General features: G+C 47.6%; 1 protein-coding gene across 1 annotated transcript; it reads left to right on the forward strand.

Annotated features, from left to right (window-relative positions):
* The first annotated feature begins 1676 nt into the window (after positions 1-1676).
* LOC125548648 (zinc finger CCCH domain-containing protein 4-like) lies at positions 1677-20278 on the forward strand. The gene is made up of 14 exons (XM_048712214.2): positions 1677-1943; positions 2916-3102; positions 4045-4218; positions 4358-4493; positions 4931-5245; positions 6739-6885; positions 6968-7148; positions 15790-16067; positions 16160-16276; positions 16976-17120; positions 17634-17899; positions 18010-18177; positions 18978-19481; positions 19705-20278. The coding sequence occupies exons 1-14, from the start codon at positions 1817-1819 to the stop codon at positions 19912-19914; spliced, it is 2955 nt and encodes a 984-aa protein (XP_048568171.1). The 5' UTR covers positions 1677-1816; the 3' UTR covers positions 19915-20278.
* Positions 20279-20903: the final 625 nt, after the last annotated feature.

The following is a 20903-nucleotide window of genomic DNA, read 5'->3' on the forward strand; positions in this document are numbered from 1 at the left end:
GGTAGGCCCGCGCATCCTACCACCGGGGTCCTTGGTGGTAGGGGGCTTTTCCACGTCAGCGGGCGCAAACGACCGTCAGCGCCTGCCGTTAACCTAGTGTCGGGGGGGGGGGGCTGGCGGTAGGGTGTATTAGACTACGGTCGGGTGGCAGTAGAAAAAGGATCAGATCCAGTTTTTTTAAATGAGGGTCAGATCCGGCTAAACCGCTAAAAGAGTCGGTTCAACATGTATGCTTGTATTCATCTTATTATCTTATTTGTGATTAATGATGTACGCAGTTAACTTAAAAAAACACCAAATTTGGCCGCCAGAAGCATCAAAATGATAGTAGCACTACCCTTGTCTCCTCGGAGTTGACACGCTGGTCAACATGGCAGTCAGCCAACTTGCCATGCGCCGAGGTCCCGCTGTTGCCAGCTGTGAAAAACAGAGTGAATGGAAGTGAATTGTAATTTGGGTTCGTAGCGGCGGGAGGCTGGGACTCGATCCTATGTGCGTGGGCCCGGTGTTGATGCACCACAGAGCAGAGGGTGCTGGTCACGTGCTCTCCTAGGCTCGGTCCACCGTCCACACACCGGGGGCTCCGCCTGCCCCGATTGTGAAAGAGGACATATGAGGGGTGACCGATCATAGTACGCGAACACGCCCGGGTGCGTCAGTAGAAGTTTAAGGGTCTGGATTTGCAAAGTTGGGCAATAGATGCAGGGAATAGCTTTGCTAGAGCCATCCATCTCACGCGGAGGAGAGATACACGATCTTATTTGGGCTGCAATTGGGCCACCTAAGTTCTAGCATACGTTCAAAGAGAATTGTTTGATGTCCGTTCCTTATCTCACGTTGTTCGTCTACTAAAAAAGCGAATCAATACTGCCTACTGAGATGGATAAATCAATAGGTATTTGAGGCGTATATTACAGCTACCCGGGGCGGCCGCCCATACCTACCCCTACGCTGGCGTCGCCCCTGACTCTTTTTGGCACCGCAAGAAGAGGAGAATATCAGGTGCTCCAATGACTTAGGTGTTATCATGCTACAATGTCACAAAATTGAAAATTTGAAGTATGAAAAAAATTCTGAATGTTCACAAGATATAAGTGTGTGCAACCCTTAAAAATTTCAATTCCAAACTCAGAATACACATAGAGACACGACAAAGACAAATTCCAATGTGAATATTATCAATTTTTTTTGTCTTTTCGTGACACTATTTATGTTGCATTTGTCTCTTTTTTTAATCTCTATGTGTATTTTGAGTTTGGAGTTGAAACTTTTAGGGGTTGCACAGACTTATCTTCATCTTGTGAACATTCAACGATATTTTTTCAGAATTTTTGATACTTCACAAAATTTCTCCCACCCGCTAGAAGCATCAAACCGAAGTAGGAGTAGCACCCTTGTCTCTTCGGAGTTGACGCGCTGCTCAACGTGGCAGTCAACCAACTTGCCCTGCGCCGAGGCCCCGCTGTTGCCAGCTGTGGAAAACAGAGTGAAAGGAAGTGAAAAGTAACTCGGCGGTAACTTGGTTTGTAGCGGCGGGAGGCTGGGACTCGATCCTTCGTGCGTGGGCCCGGTGTTGATGCACCACAGAGCAGAGGGCGCTGGTCACGTGCTCTCCTAGGCTCGGTCCACCGTCCACACACCGGGGGCTCCGCCTGCCCCGTCAAAAAGCTGCCACCCTTCTCACAGAGAGGGAAGGGAAGGGAAGGCCGCCCGCCGAGCGACGAGAGCCCAAGCAAAAAGGCGCGGAGCCGAAACCTGCATTGCAAGGAGAGAAGGCCCTCGCCGCCGCCCACCTCCCCCCCTCGGGAGGCCGGCCATGGCGGAGGGGGAAGAGGAGGCGGCGCGGCCGCGGCCGACGCGCGTCGTGGAGGCTCTCCGCGGCAGGATCGTCCAGGCGGTGAAGGAGAACCGCGTGACGATCATCGTCGGGGGCACCGGATGCGGTAACTAGCATCCCCTCCCTCCTCTCTGCTTCGGCCGCTTGCTCGCGCTCTGGGCGATTCGATGGTGGCGTGATGGTTCTGTGCCATTTGCGAAGAAGGCCGGCTCGCTTCCCGCTGCTGTCCGTTGGGTTTCCTCTGCCCGTTTGTTCGTTGGGGTTTTTGGGGGGGTCGCAGTGGGTGGCGTGGCGGCATTGAGGGTTTCGGAGCAGAGTTTCTGAGGGGTTGGGAGCAACTCCCGGAGCTGGGTTACAACTTCGATTAAGACCTTGGTCTCGGAGACCTCGTTCTCTTCGCAGGTTTTAGGGGGACCCGGTTGGTGGAGGATGAACACAGCAGGGGTTTGGGGCCAGGATGTTGCTGCATTTTTCTCGGTCTAGAGCGACCCCTTATTCTTCTAGCACAATTTTGTCTCGGATTCCCCTTTTCTTCGTATTTTGAATTTTGGTTTCCTCTGGCGCTAGTACGTGAGGGTCTTGGAGCAGAGTTTCGGCTGGATTGGGAACAACTCCTGAGCGACTGAAACCTTGGCCACGGGGTCCGTTGTCCCCTTCACAAGGGGAAGTGGATGATGAAGACGGCAGGGATTTTGGGGCGGGATGATGCTATATTTGTCTCGGTCGATGGCGACCCCTTCTTCTACGAATTTGCCTCGGATTTCCCCTTTTTCTTCGTATTTTGATTTCTCTGCTCTCTAGTGCTAGTACGTGTGGGGTTCAGTTCAGATTTGTTCATTGCTTGTTGCCTCCGCTTGCTGTAGATTTCGTGCTACACTCAGCTACATGCGTCGCTTCCATTTTATGGTGCTGATTCCATCCATGTGGCTTCCTTCACGTGATTCCAAGTGTCCGATTGCTTTGTTTGCACCAGCACGTTCAGTCTAAATTTGACATATTCTGTCCTGCGCTCAGATGTAAATTTAGGCCTTCATTTGTACTGATAATGTATATGGTCCCCTTGTTTATCTCGTTGTAGGAAAGAGCTCCATGATTCCCCAATTCCTCCTAGAGGAAAATCTGGAGCCCATTATGTGCACACTGCCCAGGAGGTTTGCGGTGGTGGCCCTTGCTCAAATGGTGGCTCAGTCTCGCAATTGGGAGCTAGGGGAAGAGGTTGGATATCATATAGGCCACTCGAATATGAGCAATCTCATCTCGACAAGGTAACTTCCTTCCTTGTGAATCAGTGGCCCCATCACATAGGCCATTCTAGGTAGTGCATTCATTAGAATATTCCTTCTACTTCTGTGTTGATCTCGACAGACATTATTGTGCAGACTACCGTAGCTTAGCCAGCCACATCAAGTATACTTGAAGGATCGGAACAGCCAGCCAATTCAAAATAGTCCACATACGACCTTTGGTGCTACGATTTTTGTGAAAATGGACATAGAATGCTTAGGAGCCTTAAAGAAATCAGTATGACTATATCTTCCAAACTGAACTGCAGGCAGTATAGATTACTCGTGGTAGGTTGACCCATGGCAGCTGAAAATGGAAAATCACCTTGTTTGAAAAAAATATATGGAAAATCATGCTATACACATGTATTCCTTGAATCCTTGTTAATTTTTGTTATCCCACTTAAATATATGACTTGTGGCATGCACTTTTAGTACTAGTCATGCAGACATGTTTTAACATTCACATCTATATCCAGTTATCTACCTGCATTAATGATTTTGTTCGATTTTGCGTTTACTTATATTAGCAATTCAATACTGATTATTTCAAAATTAATAATGCATATGCATATACAAATAAAATATATTGCTTCTTATCTTTTAGGCTTTTAGCACCTGTCAGTTTGGAGTGTCATCCTTGCCTAGAATGAAATATAATGTCAGTTTCCTCATCTTCATTATACTGCTGAGGTAGGAGATGATCTGGATAGTTAGCATGCAGTTCAGTGATAATGGCAGCTTAATCTCTACTTTAGCTTCTCTGACTCCACATTTCCAACATATAGCCTTGTACGTTATTTTAAGTATCTTATCCATCTGAACCTCATGATCCATTCTTACCCACTTGACAATTTTGTTGTAAATCATTTCGGCTGCACTGCTATGGCATTGACTTTCAGTCTTGTTTAATGGATGAATCAGGTCAAAAATTGTCTTCAAAACAGCTGGTGTTGTGTTGGAACAAATGCGTCATAAGGGCTTTGCTGCATTGCAATATAAGGTTATCATTCTTGATGAAATTCATGAAAGGTCTGTGGAATCTGATCTTGTCCTTGCTTATGTCAAGCAGTTTATGATGACGACGAATGACTCAAGGTATGTACTCTGGTAACAAGCATCAGTGTATTCTATTCAGTTTTTTTATTTTTCATATTGATGGTTTCTGTCTACCATAGAAATGATCGCAACTCCTTCCTGCTGATTGCTAATACATGTCATGCCACTCTTCACATAGGCTAGTTTTGATGTCTGCTACCATTGATAGCACACAATATGTTGAGTACTTTAAAGATATTGGAAAGGTTGAACTGATTACCATCCCGAGCAGTTCATGCTCTAACTTCCAGAGAAAAGTCCAATATCTTGAGCAGGTATGTATTGATTCTTGCTCCAAAATGAAGTGAATTATCCTTGTTCACTGTCTAATATATTCCAAGTTGCACGATGTACCTTCTAATTTTTACAATATCTGAGTACCAAACATGCTGTAGTTTATGTATTTGCTTGTTCATGTATTTTACAACGGATTTAACATTCTGATATATTACTTGGTCATTTTCACATATTTTATTTTCGCACCATAACGCGCCAACTTCATTACTGTTATTGTTTCTATTATAATAGTTATTAATGCTGTCAGTAATAGAAAAAAAGTAGTAGCACTAGTAGCAATGGTGGGATGGAGGAGTACCTTTCCTGGACCATCTTTGTTTGTCAATTTTTTACACAATCAATATGTTAGGTTAACACCTTCTACTTTGCTCCCTTACTATTGCTTATCACCTGATTACAATGGAATGCTGTTCAGATTGTTGATATTCTGAAGATGGATTCTGAAACTGAATCACCCCGGACGAAGTATTGCCCTGGACTAGATTGCAAGGCAGAAGCTTATCTTAGTCCTGACGTGTATCAACTTATCAACAAGTTATTGTTGCACATACATGAAAGTGAACGAGACACTGAAAAGGGTATTTTGGTTTTTCTTCCAACATACTATGCATTGGAGCAGCAATGGGATGTGTTGTCTGGTTGTTCAATTTTCAAGATACATATTCTTCATCGCAGCATTGACACTGATGAAGCTCTTGAAACCATGAAGGCCTCAAAGTCTTGCCGAAAGGTAAAAGTTGTTATATTCCAATTTAACTTAGTAGTTCAACTGCATGTTTTATACCTGAAATACCTGCCCGTACTTTTAAGCTATGTGGTGCTAGTAGTGAGGCCTAATGCTAAAATTAGAGCGTAATGCACATGGAGTAATAGTATTTATGGAACGTATGGACTAGGGTACGTATTCTATGCAATATTTACGGAACTGAACATGATAATCGAGACCTTGATACTATGTGGAATAGCAATTTGTGTATTCCCATGCTCTCTAGGCCAAGTACATGTACAGGTGGTATATATGGTATACCACAAACACGAATACTTACAGGTGGTATATGTGGTATACCACAAACACGAATCCCGGACTATCTCTAACATATAATATCACTATCATTATTTGCTAACTGCCATTGCATTGTTGCAATGGCTAATTGCCAAAACGACATTTCTCTTCATTTTCGGGATAGATCCATTTTCCTACCACCGGTCGGCAACATATGGATTCCAATTTTGTTTATTTTTCCACCATGTGCCTTATCCAATGTAAGGACCAGGGATCAGGCCTCACTTTTCTGGGGGAATAATAACATCGAAAATAAATGAATTCTGATTCTGGGAGATGGTGTGTGGAGGAGTGGTGTGCTGGAGGACCTTTGTTTAGGATATTGTAGCATCCAGTATCTTTAACCCCCTCCTTGTTTGGAGTTGCTAATCATCATCATCATTAGTTAAGTTTGGAACAAAATTGGATCAATATAAATCATAGCGATCAGTTACATTTACACTGTAGCTAGTTTGAGGATCTTTTGGATCACAAGAATATCGCAAAAAAATCGAGAGGCTTTGCATAGATCAGTAATAATAGCCTAGATTCCTATGAAGAAAAACTCTCCACTTCAAATTGAACTCCGTACTTGTCTGTATACTCAGACAGTCATTTAAAATATTTGCATAGATTTCGTTATAAAACTATCCATATGTAGCATAGCATCACATGGGGCAAATTCTACAGGATAGATACATTCATAGGGTATACGCAAAGCTTGTATCCACTATCAAAGATCTAATGTGACAAAACTTCATGATAAGTTCTGTATTTGACCCCTAAAGTTTGCATCGTAGCACTTGTCACCCTCTCACTTCACATTTCCTAGAATTTGATTCTGTACTGGTACTGTACTAGTAGGCACACGTTGTACTATAGGAAGTACAGTCAGACCTGTGTTTTGATCCTTGGCCACAAGGGCACCAGTGCGGCTGCCCCCTACTAGTATTAGTCTATAAATCGACTATGGTAACCACAGAAGTTTTCTGAGGGAAGGTAACCACAGAAGTTTTCTGAGGGAAGGTAACCACAAAAATTGTAACTGAATGAATATAACAGGATGCATGAGAGGTGAAATTTAGCATGGATGCATACAATGTTTACATAGTTGGAGCAATGTCCTCTTATCTTGCAATGAACTATCCTTTCACTCAGTCAGTCGAATCTTTTAATTGCAGGTTATACTGGCGACAAACATGGCTGAATCGTCTGTCACTATTCCAGGAGTTGCTTATGTTATTGATTCCTGTAGATCATTGCAAGTCTACTGGAATCCAGTCAGGAGAATTAACTCAGTTAAGCTTGTATGGATTTCCAAGTCCCAGGTTAATATCACAAAATACTGATGCTATTTATATTAAACTTACTTTGGACACTCAAGTTTGATACTAGTTATAACTTTTCTAGGCTGAGCAGCGGAAAGGCAGGACAGGCCGGACCTGTGATGGTCAAATTTTTCGCTTAGTAACAGAGCCATTTTACAACACCTTTCCTGATCATGAAAGCCCTGCCATTTTAAGTTTATCCATAAGAGAGCAAGCACTCATGATATGTTGTGCAGAGTCCAGAGCTATGAATGACCCCACCGGTAATTTTTCTCTGCAATTCAACTAATCTTGATTGATGTTTCTGTGCTGGGATTATGAACGTAAAATATAGTGCGAAAACAAGAACAGTGAACTAAAGGAGCAATTCTAGAATTCTGTGACCTTGATGCATCCTCCTCACTTGTACTTATGGGCTTTGTGCACCTTGCTCTTAACTACAGTATGATATTTCTTTCAACGAGAATGATCTGCATCATCTGTACTATTGTTAATGTGTTCACATCTTTCTGCTGTACTGTAGAGTGTGACAAAGAATTAGTGCAATATCTACACAGAAGTTTCTAGGAAGCTTTGGTTAGCTAGGTTCGTGGTGCATTGCTTTCATCTTCTCTTTTAAGAGAATAGGCTTCTTCTTTGCGTCTATCTAGTAACCATATTATATCAACTAAGGAATGCCGGTGACAACGAGAGATATAGAAGAGGATCAGAGCAAATTCTACTTGTAGTTAACTAAGATGAGTGTCTGAACTACCAATTCTTGATTGGATCTGGGAATTCCAGTAACTGCTAGTTTCTGCTGCACTGGAACTGCTGGTTCCTTACTGGGATGTTGAACCAGATACAGATTAATACAATAGTCACTCCTGTTTAGTTTATAGTTCAGCAATTGAATAATTAGATTTCATGCGGTCCTCTTGTCTTCCTCCAGTTTTCCACAGGCTGTTCCTGTCCTCCTAGAGAAAATCATGCACCATTCTGCATGCAGTCAGTCACCGTGCTTCCATGAGCAAAAATTCATTCGCGGGTGCAGCAAGAGATGAGCTAATATACAAATCAGCGACAGAATTTACATAGGGAGCCAAGATGACCTTAGACCTAGTTGATTAGGTCTATGTATAATGTATTAGCATTTTCAAAAGGACATGGATAAGTAGAAATCTACGATCTGAGTAGGATAAAGATAATCAAGCCCGTTGCTGTCAATACAGATTTCCTTTGCCATCATTAGCCACTTTTGCTTCAAGGTTTGTAATAATTGTTATAGCGCCGTACTGAGGCAAAAACCCTTTACAGAATTATCACTCTGCCCATCTTAAGACATCAGAATTATCATTTATTTTTTCAAATTTTCAAGATTGCCTACTTAGTCATCATTGTAGTAAGAATTCCCGTTTTGATGCTCATTAGTTGGATTGTTCGTATTTAAATATTTAATCCAGTGTCCCCAAGTGTGCATTTTTTTAACACTTTATACAGCCATTGCTATATAGATGTGACTTCTAAATTCTATAATAATTTGTTACGTATTTTTTTGAGAAAATTCAAAGCTTGCGTCTTGATGAATTGGATATATATAAATAGTAGTACTATTTACAAGCCCAAGTTGGCTAGGGTTACAATTGTGCGCAAAGAAAATTAATGGAAATCTCAAGAACATGAGAGGGACACCTTTTAAGACCTAGTGCTCCTGCGCATGCCCAGTTCACCTCGTCCTCCTTGATTTGATAGACTAAGCGTAGATGGCAAGGCTGATTGCAACAGTTGAATGTGCAGCCGTTCCTGTGCTTCCAGATCATCCCAATAGCTGAGGAGTACATGGAAGCTAGGGCATTTCCTTACCGGCTTTGGAGTGGTGCTGTGTGCTGTGAACCACCGTTCAATGATTCGAAGGGGTACTTGCCGGGTCTTGGCGGGCATCAGGTCGATCACAACCAAGAGAGGAATTCGTTGCAGGTCCACAGCACAAAGCGGTAGTCGACTAGCAGGTGCCTCATTGTTCAGCGTCTGGTCGCAGAATAAATAGGCAGCACATGTTGCAGTCCATGGCCCGCCCGCTGCTCCACCGTCCAGCATCGGTTGAGGCTAGCGAGCCAGACGAAGAACTTGACCTTATAATAATTTGTTATTGAAGTTAGAAAAAACACCAAATACTTCTTTGCATATTAGTCAGCAAGATCTTAAAAAACAGAGTACATGCATTTAAAACAAAACATATTTGGGTATGTGGGATCATTATACACTGTGTAACTCTTCGTATATATTTATTTTTTTTGACGAAAAAGCAGCATGGTGCTGATTTTCATTGATGTAGAGGTAGGAGCAAACAGTTACAGGGAACTGGGAAAGAAGAAAAATACGAAAGAGGAAGAGGCAGAAACATGGTAGGCGCCAGATGCCCAGCCTAAATACACTGGCGAAGCGACCTCGAGCTTAAGGCGGCTCAAAGAAAGTGGCCATGGGTGCCAGTCCTGCCTGTACCCACATCCTGGCTTCGTCAATGATTCTGGAGTGAACTTGAGACGCTGTGCCGGTCTTGGCGTTGAAGATCCTGTCGTTCCGCTCCTTCCAAATGCACCAGGATACCAGCAAGCAGGTGGCCTTCCAGGTAGCCCTTTTGGCGCGCGGGAGTGACCGTGTCTGTCTTCTGAACTGCGTCCGCAATCGGGTATCAGTAGGCATCGCCAGGTCCGAGAAGGGGCTGCCCAGAGAGCTCGCCGTTTTTGACCAAACCTGCATAGAGAACGGGCAGGCCGCGATGAGGTGGTGCGCTGTCTCCGGTGCCGCCCGGCAGAGCGGGCAGACCGGGTCATGCGGTATGTGCCGTTGTTGGAGGTTGTCTGCCGTCAGGCACTTTCCTCGCAGCAGAATCCAGGCAAACGATTTGGCACGCGGCGCCGCCTTGGCCGACCAGATGATCTCATTGTCGTTGGTTGGGATGGCACCCTGGAAGATCTTGTGATATGCCGAGGCAGCCGAGTACTTGCCATCCGAGGTCCATTTCCATGTCATGCTGTCCTGCACCCCGTCGCCGAGCGTGATTGCCGAAGCTGCCTCCTAGAGCTCGCAAAGTTGGTGCAACACTGTGGCGTTTGGGTTAGGTTTGACGTATCTCAGCCAAGCGTTGCCCTCGACGGCCACACGGAGCATAAGCCGTCGCCCGTTGCAGTGCGCAAAGAGCTCCGGCCAACGGTCAGCCGGCCTGCACCCCTGTGCCCAGTGCGAGCGCCAGAAGCTCGTTTTCCTTCCGTTGCCGATGACTATCTCCGTGGATGCTCTGAAAATACCCTCAGCCGCTGGGTCATGGGGTAGCACCAACTCGCGCCAAGGCCTGGAGTCATCGATCCAACTGTTCCAGTACCAGCGAGCGCGGAGTGCGGCCCCTTGGCGCTGCAGATCGTGCACCCCAAGGCCACCAAACTCGCGCGGCCTGCAAACCTGCTTCCAGCTCACGAGGCACTTGCCGCCCGGCGAGGACTCGTCTGCCGCCCAAAGGAAGCCTTGTCTCAGCCTATCGATCATTTTGAGGAACCAAACGGGCGGCGCGATCGCCATGATCCGGTAGATGGCCATGGCAATTAGCACCGATCTGACCAATTCGATCCTGCCCGGGAGTGCGATCAGCTTGGCCTTCCATCCTCTCAGTCTCTTTGCAAGGCTGTCTATAACCGGCTGCAAGTCCTCCCTCCTCAATCTTGTATCCGAAAGCGGCAGGCCGAGGTATGTGATTGGGAAGGCTTTGGACTTGCAATCCGTTTCTACCACTGCCTCCCCGATTTGATCCTCCGTGCACGCTATTGGTGTAGCCGCGCTCTTTGCCCAGTTGGCCCGTAGCCCAGCGACTGACTGGAAGAGATCCAAGAGAGTGATGGCGGCGTGCATCTCATTCCGCGAAGGGTTAATGAAGAGCACGATGTCATCAGCGTACATCGAGATTCGGTGAGGCATAGGGACCGTGCCAATTGCAGGGAGGACCTGGGCTCGGCTGGCCGCTTCGATGAGCCTAACAAGCGAGTCCATGACAATGACAAACAGGAGCGGGGAGAGGGGATCGCCCTGGCGGAAGCCTCTGCTGTGGTAGATTGTGTCAGATAGATCACCGTTGATGCCAATTTTGGTTGACGATGTTGCTAGCAGGCTTGCAATCCAATTGGTCCATCGGCGGCCAAATCCTCTCGCACGAAGCAGATCGATCAAGAACTCCCAAGAGACAGTGTCAAAGGCTTTTGCAAGGTCGATCTTGAGCAGAATGGCTGGTGTTTTCTTCATTTTCAGGGTTTTGATCATAGCCTGCACGTACATGAAGTTGTCTAGGATAGATCTCTCCTTGATGAAGGCGCTTTGACATGGGGCAACTAGCCCCTCCATTGCTGGCTGTAACCGTCGAGCAAGGATTTTCTCTATGAGCTTTGCCACACTGTGTATCAGGCTAATTGGTCTGAACTCCGTCAGTTGCGAGGCACCTTCCCTCTTGGGCAGTAGGATCATGACGGCCGTGTTGAGGGCCTGCAGGTTCGCAGAGTTGCACCCGACGAACTTGGAGATGGCAGCCATCAGGTCTCCCTTGATGATGGGCCAGCATCTCTGGTAAAACAAGCCCGTAAATCCGTCCGGCCCAGGCGCTTTCTCTGTGTTGAGATCATTGATCGCATCTAACACTTCCTGCTCCGAGATGTCGCTGCCCAGGTACTGCAGAATCCCGTCATTGGGCAAGTACTGTAGGGCCTCAAAGTTTAGAGTCGCCGACCGTGGCGCAGGCTGCCCTAGCAGGTTGGAGAAGAAATCACAGGCGAGTTGAAGCTTCTCTCCTTGCTCAGACACATGTTGGCCCTGGTGTAGGAAGGATTGAATGTGATTCTTTCTCCGTCTTGAGGAGGCCTTCATGTGAAAGGACTTGATGCAAGCGTCTCCTTCTCTGACCCAGATCACACGCGCCCGCTGCCTCCAGAACGATCGCTGCAGTGCGCTGATGGCCAACAGTCGGACTTTCAGGTTGTTGCGGAAACGGTGCTCATCGATCGTCAAATCCCTCGAGTCTCTGGCCTTGTCTAATCTGTAGATCAGCTCATTGATCACGTCTAGGGCGCTGCTCATTTGGTTCAGGTGCCGGCTGTGCCACGCCTTCAGAGCCCGGGCCACCCGTCCCAGCTTGGTGTGCAAGACCACATACGCGTCAGGCGACAGAACCGGCTGCTCCCATGCCGCCGCGACCACGCCGTCAAAGCCCTCGAGCTTGGCCCAGAAGGTCTCAAATCTGAATTTTCTGCTGTGCTTGAACTCGGTGTCACAGGATAGCAGCAACGGGCAGTGGTCACTGACGGCCGAGGATAGGCCCTGCAGAAGGCAGGAGGGGAATAGGTCGTGCCATCCATCATTGAATAGCACCCGATCGAGCTTCACTTTCGTTGCATGCTGTTGCTCGTTGCTCCAGGTGAAGGATCGACCATGGAGATACAGGTCCTTTAGCTCCATATCGGAGATGAAACGGCGGAACGCGTTCATCATCTTGCGATTGACCCGATTGTTGGATTTGTCAGCCGCCTGACAGATGAGGTTGAAATCGCCAGCATAGATAGTTGGGCCCGGGTTCGCAGTCATCGCGGCTCTTAAGTCGCCCAAGAAGCTGATCTTGTCTGCATCAGCCTGCGGTCCGTAGACACCAATGACTTGCCAGGCCTTCCCTGACCTCCGATGACAGCAAGCAGCGGAGATGAAGGACGGGGTGCAGTGCGACGAGGAGACAGTGATCTCGCCGTCTTTCCAGGCCATGATAATCCCTCCCCGAGTACCAACAGCCGGCTGAAAGCAGAAACCGATGAAAGCAGGCCCGCAGCACTCTGTGACAAACTCTTTGGAAACCTCAGAAACCTTGGGCTCTTGAAAGCACACGAACGATACATTAAACTGCTGCACTAATCTCCGAACTACACCTCTCCTAGCAGCCGAGTTCAAACCTCTAACATTCCAAAATAGCAAAGGACAGCTATCCATGGGAAACTACAACAGATGGACGCAGACGCCGATGGCTGCCCTAGACGGCAGGGGCGGAAGCAGCACCAACCACAGTCGCCCTCACTCCCGGAGCAGCAGCCAGCGCCGTGAGGGCCTCAATCTGGGCTAGGGTTAGCGGGCGGTCGAAGGAGAGCTCGTAGCGGCGCATGGCGTCTTCCCCGGGCGCTCCAATGCCAAGCTTCTGCATGATGAGCTGCTGCGCCCGGGCCATCGCGTTGAGGGTGGCGGTTGCTTGGGAGGCCAGGCGCCCACTGCGCCTAGGGTTGGAGATCGGCGAGCGCCGGCGGCGTGGCGCCCTCTTCTGAAGCGTGGGGCGCGGTAGGATGGGAGGAGCCAGCAGCAGAGCGACGTCAGCGACGAGCTGGTCTACCGCCGACCGCGGCCCCTCCACGCCCCCTGCCAGCGGGCCCTGGCTCTCCGGGCCCAGGGCGCATGCATGGTCGAGACGATCCGGCACATGCATGGGCGAGACCGTACCTATGCCCTCGTGGGCCCCTTCCGACAGCGCCCCCTCCGGGGCCACCAGCTCCTGGCGACCCGGTGCAAGCGTGGCCGTGGCCACAGCCGAGACCTCTGGGGCCCCTTTCGTCAGCGTCAGCGGCCCCATGCAGCTGGCCGACTCGTTGACCTGGGCCTCCATGCCTAGTGAAGTGAGGGCCCCTGACATCTGGATCAGCCCGAGGGCGCTGGACAGTGGCGCCACAGGGTCCACCTGACCATGCAGGGCTGGCAGCACAGCAACACCTGCCCGAGAAGCAGCGCCCGCCCCCCCAGACGAAACACGAGAAGGGATTGCTCCCTCTTGGCTGCCGAGGATGGGCCCATGAGGGTTTGCCCGGATGGGGGTCAGCGGACGCTGCCAAGTGTCAGCCCGCGCCTGGTCGCATGGCGCATGCGCATGCACGTCGGGGAGGGCGCCGCCCATGGCCGCGCTAGGGCAGACCGCAGCTGAGCCGCCCGAGCCCGCTACGTCCAAGCCCGCCGCCGCCAAGGGGGAGACGGCCGAGCCACTGTTGAGGAAGCCCACGATCTTGTCGTCGGAGATGATGGCCACCTGCCGGCCTTGGTATGGTCCACCCCCCGCGGCCTCCAGGCGGGAGAAGACCGAGGTGCGCCAGGTAGCCGAGCGGGAGCCGTCGATGCTTCCCCGCGCCCACGACAGAGGACGCACGCCGAGACGCTCCTCCTCCCGACCAGCCTGCGGCCCACCACCGGTCACTGGGGCGGCGAACTCCTCGAGCTCGTCCAGATGCACCAGCACCAGACCAGCCTGGACGCGCGGACAAAGGGGCAGGGGCGTGGAGTGGTCGACGGTCTGGAAGAAGCTGGCCGGGAGGCGGAGGTGGTCGAGGGGGTCGATGTTGCGGCGTGGTTCGTGCGTGCCGAGCTCCACCCAGTGCGGCAGCTTGTCCGGCGTCTCCACCCAAGCGTAGAGCACGAAGAAGGATGTCTAGGTTTCGTGGAGCGACTCCACTTCAACGGCGTCAATCCGGACCATGGGCAGCATCTTAGCGACCGCCGCGAGCGACCAGGATTACAGCGGCACGCCTTCGAGGAAGAGGCGGGCCCGGAAGCGCAGCGTCTTGAGCTCGGAGCGGGTGCGTTGCGACCAGTCCTTGACCGCAAACAGCGAGCCCTGGTTGTCGTGGAAGACGCCGCGCTCGAAGACGGTGTCGCGCCAGACGGGGTCGGTGAAGCGGGCGATGAAGGAGTCGAAGTAGAAGGAGACGAACACTGCTGTCGGGGGCAGCTCGGGGAACTCCGCCATGATGGCATCCTTCACCCTGGCCGGGTACATCCCCTCGGCGACCATCGAGATGAGCAAGGCGGTGGCGCGCAGACGGACCTCCCGGTCCGCCATCTCCTGGGTGAAGTCGAGAAGGACTGTGGAGCCGAGCGGCCGCCGCTCCGGGGCGCCAAGGCCAGGCTCCGCCGGGGCCTGGGACGAGGCAGCGGGGAGGGACGACGCCATTGCAGCCGTGGTGTCGGGGAAGATGAGCCGCTGGTGGATCGGCAGACGAGCGGCCGACGAAGGCCCGGCAGGAGCCCGGGGGCGGGGTTGGCGGGGGCCGCGAGGTGGTGGTGTTGGCGGGTTGCGGCGCAGTGGAAGTGGTGGTGGTGGTGGCGGACTACGGAGCGGTGGGAGCGGGTGGCGTGGGAGGTGCTTGGAGCGACAGCTCCGGCGCAGGTGGCCGAGGCGCCCGCAGTGGATGCAACGGACACGGCTTGAGCAGCGAACGGTGGGGTGGGCGGCTTCGAGGCACCTGTGGCAGCGGCCGGCAAGGTTGGCTTTGTAGGAGTAGTGGAAGTGGTGTGGCGTCGCGGCTGTAACTGGTGGAGGCGATGCCTTGCCCTGCCTCCGGGAAACCAGCTGCCAGGCCGCCCCCCCCCCCCCCCCCCATCCCCATTGATGGCCCTGGGCGGATCAGGCGCAGCAATAACCATCGTCGCAGGCGAAGATCCAGCGGTAGCCGAAGACCCGGGCGCGTGGGGCGCCGGCGCGGCTTCAGAGGCCGGGATCTCGGTCTCTCCCATGCCGAACCGGACGACCGAAGCATATGACCGCGGGGTCGAAGGCGAGCCGTCCCCCTCAGATCCGCTGTCTGAGAGGCAAAGGCGTGCCTCCGAGCCAGGCGTGCCTGGGAAGTGCGGCGAGGCTGGCAGCGCGGGGCTAGCCATGCGGCCTGTTGACCGGCAGGCGGGGTAGGGCACGGTGGGAGTCGCCGTGGCCAAGGTGGCCACGGGCGGGGAGCGGCGGCGCGGAGCGGTGCCCTAGCTGCTGCACGACAATGTATCCTGTCGGAGAAGATGTATATATTTATATTAAGCTAATATTCTCACTCTTTATTGAAAAAGGTAATATTATCACTAACTGTCACTCTTTGTCGCCAGTCCTGCTGCAAAAAATTCTCAATCCACCAGAGTCTGCTGTTATTAAAGATGCACTAGAGACTCTTGTTCAAATTGATGCGGTTCAGCCAGCTTTGAGTGGAGGGTATCAGCCCAGTTTTTATGGCTATTTGCTCAATAGTTTGCCGTTATCGTTCCATGCTTCTGTTCTTACCCTGAAATTTGGTGAGATGGGGTATCTCCATGAAGGAATCCTGATAGGCATTATGTTGGACATCCAACCACTTCCTATACTGCAACCTTTTGGTGATCAAGCATTGGTACGTTCTAGTTACATCAATTGAGATGCTTGTATCCCCAGGTTCTATTAAAAATAATAGAACATGCTTATATCCTAATTTATGTTTTACAGCGCAAGAAGATTAGAGACAATTACTTTGATGAGGGTAGTTCTCAACAAATTGGCAAGAAGGAAGCTACACTCATCGGAAATCTTCGGGCATTTCAATTTTGGCAGTACATGTTTAAGGTACATCCTATCTTATCTGTAACAAAATGACCTGTACATTGGTTGAGGGCCTTTTTGTTAGTTGTTTCTTTTTGAAATTTCTAGTATTAACTTTCAAGTTGACGCGGTGTTTTGGCTCCTAGGTGCATATGCACCCATTGTCTAAATACACATTTTGAAAAGTTGAAAAATTCGGAACAATAATCCCGCGGGTATATCCGGACATTCTATGTATATGCACAAAGTTTCGGTGAAAAACGACGTTTTTGTGGCTTGTGTAAAAAAGATAAAGAAATGCAAAATGAATAGTTGTAATAAAGCATCAGAAATTGTCTTTTTTACACAAGCCACAAAAAATCTCGTTTTTCACCCAAAAACTTTGTGCACGCGCATAGAATGTCCGGATATACACGCGGGATTTTTGTTCAGAATTTTTCAACTTTTCAAAATGTGTATTTAAACAATGGGTGCATATGCACCTAGGTGCCATTGCCAATTTCCGCTTTCAAGTCCTTTTTACTAACAATTACAAATATAAACGCTCATTATCTTTTTATATCCTTTTCTGGTAGTACCTTTCCTAATGGATGGCTAATGTTGGGATGATATATCATGGGCCTTAATGAAAATTATTATTGATTAACCAAAATGTACTTATTTTTTGGATTCTGTTAGCACTATTTTGTTTTCACTAAAGTTACATGTTCTATTTTTTTCCAGGATAAGTTTCATCTGGAGTACCTGATAAATATAGCCAAGAACGAAGAATCAAATGCATCTGGGCCCTTGATCTTGAAAAATGAAGAAGACTGGTGTAGATTTCACAATCTCGTCCCGAAAGCACTTAACAACATCTCTGAAATCTGTATGTCCTTTAACTTGTGATAAAAAGTTTGTGAAGTGTATTTTGTACTAAGAGTAGGTACTCCCACTAGCAGTGGCGGAGACAGGCCTAGGGCAGTTGGGGCTATAGCCCTAGGCCTAGTGATAATAGCCTTTGTAATTTCTTGTTAAAATAATATATGAAAAATCACTAAAGTGCATCATTTAAGATAGCTTAGCCCTAGGTATAAAACCCTGTGCTAGCTTCGCCACTGCCCACTAGTATATGTGTTTTGATTGCACAATTTGCATCTATTGATGTGCGCCAGATACTCTTGCATTATCATAGTTTTTCCACTAAAAGTTTGAAAATGTACATAAGATGGTAGAAAGGGTTGGCTGCTGTAGCCTGCTGTGTTATACATCAGTGTTTTCTGTTCCTACAAAATATACATACTTCGTGTGAGGACCTACTCCTGGAAGTGCAAATATCAAAATGCTTTCCAAAAATACAATACATGGATATTTCTTGTTGTTAACTGTTCCTTTTAAACAGATGATGATATTATGAGCACACTGCACCGCTTTAGGCCTCCTTTTCTTCAGAAAATCATTCCTCCAAAGTACCTTCAGACCTTTGATTTCCACCATGCATGTCGTGACCCTGAATTGCCGGAGCCAGAGCATATGCCTTCATTCTCGTTGGAAGCTGATAATTCTCATTTAGATTCACAGCGGAGGTGTGCTTCACACCCATATATTTCCGCAACTGATTTTGGAGCCACTGACATTGTTAATGGCCTGAAGAAGGCTATCAAAGAGGTGAGTTGTATTATATAACTTTATGCATTGTCAAGTTAGCCGTATACAAGACATAATGTAGAATAAATATTTTCTCCATGCAAACATAATGCTTCTTGATTGGTTCACAGATGAAAATACAACTTGCAGACGAACAAGTTGTTGGTAATGCTCAACCAGCCTTTGGAGGTGAGAAGTGGGTGGAGTATGTTAACAACACTTTTGAGGAATACAAAGGCCCTTTTAACAATTCAGCTGATGACCCCAAACCAGCATGCAAGTTCTTCCTCACATTAAAGGTAGACTGTTGCGGTCTTTCATGCTATTTTCACCTGTCCTTTCTTCCCCACGTCATTTGCAGGAAATGTTATTTGGCCATTTTTCTCCGTGTGTTGAATAAGATATTTTATTGAAGGATTGCCCTATTTTCATATCTGAAATTGTAGTAACCACAATCCCTGCAACATAGTACATCATGTTATAACCAGCCGGATACAGACCAACTGAACTCCAAAGATCCTAAAGATTCTACTGAAACTACTTGATAACACTTTTCCCTGCCTCAGCGTAGGACTTGACATGTTCTTTAATGTGATATTACCCTATGAATTAATAAAATGTAACACATTGATGAAACTATGAATAAAGTGGTGGTGACAGGTCAAATGACATTGACAACAGTGATACTATAACAACATGCATTTAGTTAAAATTGTACTCCCTCCGTTCCTAAATATTTGTCTTTCTAGACATTTCAAACAGACTACAACATACGGATGTATGTAGACATATTTTAGAGTGTAGATACACTCATTTTGCTCCATATGTAGTCACTTGTTGAAATCTCTAGAAAGACAAATATTTAGGAACGGAGGGAGTATGTACCTAACTGCATGTACTCCCTCCATCCCAAAATAAGTGTCTCAACTTTGTACTAACTTCTGTACGAAGTTGTACTAAAGTTGAGACACTTATCTTGGGACGGGATGGAGGGAGTATATGTTAAAAAAAACTGCAGGTTTATGTTAACTTGGTATTTTGACAACTCGATGGGTATGAATTAAACTTCTTTCTTCTGACATGTTGTTCCTTTGATCAGGGTTGTATAAAGGGCAGCTCTTGTTCATTTCCACATGATTGTGACTCTTTGATCTCTTCATCAGTTGCATCTAAAATAAACCCAGAAGAACTACCCTGGCGTGCTGACATAGGTTGGACACAGTTGCTGACTAGAGGTGAAAATGGTCACATTCTTGTCGTGAATGACAAAAATCTGAAGTTCTCTCGTGAACTTCGTAAGATAGTTGCCCGCACACCTTATCTGCGTTCGGCTGAGCATAATGCAGTTGCAAACAACCTCAGCATAGTCCTGAATGTCCCTGATCCTTCTCATCTAACTATTGGAGGTGAACATGAACTACCAGTTCCTTGGACGAAATTACAGCGGATTATTTTGTTAGATGATTATGGTTCTGGTGAAGCAATCAGCCACCAACTATTGCAGAAGTTCTTTGAGTATATTGCCATCAAGATCTTGCCGGAAACATTATCTGGTTTGCAGGTCATCGTGATCATGAATAACACAAAATTTGTTAAGATACAGGTACGCCATTTGTTAAGTTCTATCACAAATCCGAAGTTTGATTCACACACATGACAGTAAAATAATCTTGGTGTGCATGGCTCATGTATAGTTTATTTATTTATTTGCTGGTACCTATGTCCTGTTTTAACATTTGAGAATTACCTTCCGAATCTCAGCAACAAGCAACATTTTTTATCAGTCCACTGCCAAAAATGACAGACATTGGCTGCTGTTTTTATAGGTGGAAAGAATGGCAAGAGAGTGTTTCTTCTTTCTGGGTGAATCATTCCTATTAAATGGAGTGCCCCTTGGATGGTTTCCGTGCACCCGTCAACAAGATGGGCGAGTAGCAGGACCAGTTGCTTACGTTTTCAACATGCATCCTCCATCCGCACGGCGATTTTGCGACACAGGAGAACTGAGTGCCAAGTCCTCTGCAGAGACTAGTTAGGCCAGTCTAGGTTATACGCATATTAATAGCTACTCCCAGGTCAAATCGTTTTGCAAGCTGGAAGCTTGTACAGAAATATTATGGCACACTAGCTACGATGGATACGGTAGGCACTGCGCTGCGACTGCTAACTTGGGTTTTAATGTCGTCGCTGCTCTAATTTTTGTTAGATGTCCAATTGGCATGTAAGTGCCTTGAAAGTTGTTATATGTTCATTTGGAAAGTGCCTCCAAGGCATGGAGCCATGGAATCCCACTCTATGTGATAAACCATTATATAACTATGTCAATTTGCTTTTTAGAAGTCAATTCGGTTTTGATCTGGACGACCTTGGATACTTTAACGTGTTGTAGCGAGTCCTTGTGCAAATGCAAGAACATGAAAAATATCAAAACCTCAAGAAACAACAGGAGCAGATCAACTTGGGGGAGGGGTGCATGAAACTTAGTAACTAAGGAGCTATATATACCGGGTCAAACAAGAAACAATATATATGTACCCACACGAATGCACACCAGTGACAGCAAAATTTACTCAATATCCAACCTACTAAAGAGACCAAGCAATTTCTTGCTTGTACACAAGAAATAAATAGCACACATACCCGTTTATTGCGTAAGGCCTTTGTCATGCCCCAAAACATAGCAGTGACAATTGCCACATGCTTATAAATTCAATTCAAATTTATAAGCATGTTAGGCCATCAGGTTAACAAAGGTAGTACACTACAAGTGTTCTTGCTAGTACATGCATGCAAGTTTCTTTATTTCATCCCCTCCCATAGTACTACTTCTACTGTTCACCATCATTTCCATTGCTCATCTCTGCAAAAATAAATAAGATAGCAAGAATGAGTATGATGACATACTCAGCAAGCACACATGTAGCAGGGAAAATATATGTGACACCGGAAGCAAGCATATGGATTAGCCGTAAGAAAAAAAAAGAAACAAGAATGGTAGAGAAAATAAAGATGCGCTTAGAAATAA

This window comes from Triticum urartu, chromosome 1A (genome assembly GCF_056163025.1).
Source record: "Triticum urartu cultivar PI428250 chromosome 1A, HENAU_Tu73, whole genome shotgun sequence".
NCBI lineage: Eukaryota > Viridiplantae > Streptophyta > Magnoliopsida > Poales > Poaceae > Triticum > Triticum urartu.

Bases quoted from the DNA above. Each gene is read 5' to 3' on its own strand.
- LOC125548648 (XM_048712214.2), top strand. From the start codon at position 1,817: ATGGCGGAGGGGGAAGAGGAGGCGGCGCGGCCGCGGCCGACGCGCGTC. The intron at 7,149-15,789 runs GTAATTTTTCTC...CTTTGTCGCCAG, and splicing joins AGCTATGAATGACCCCACCG to TCCTGCTGCAAAAAATTCTC. The intron at 16,277-16,975 runs GTACATCCTATC...ATTTTTTTCCAG, and splicing joins TTTGGCAGTACATGTTTAAG to GATAAGTTTCATCTGGAGTA.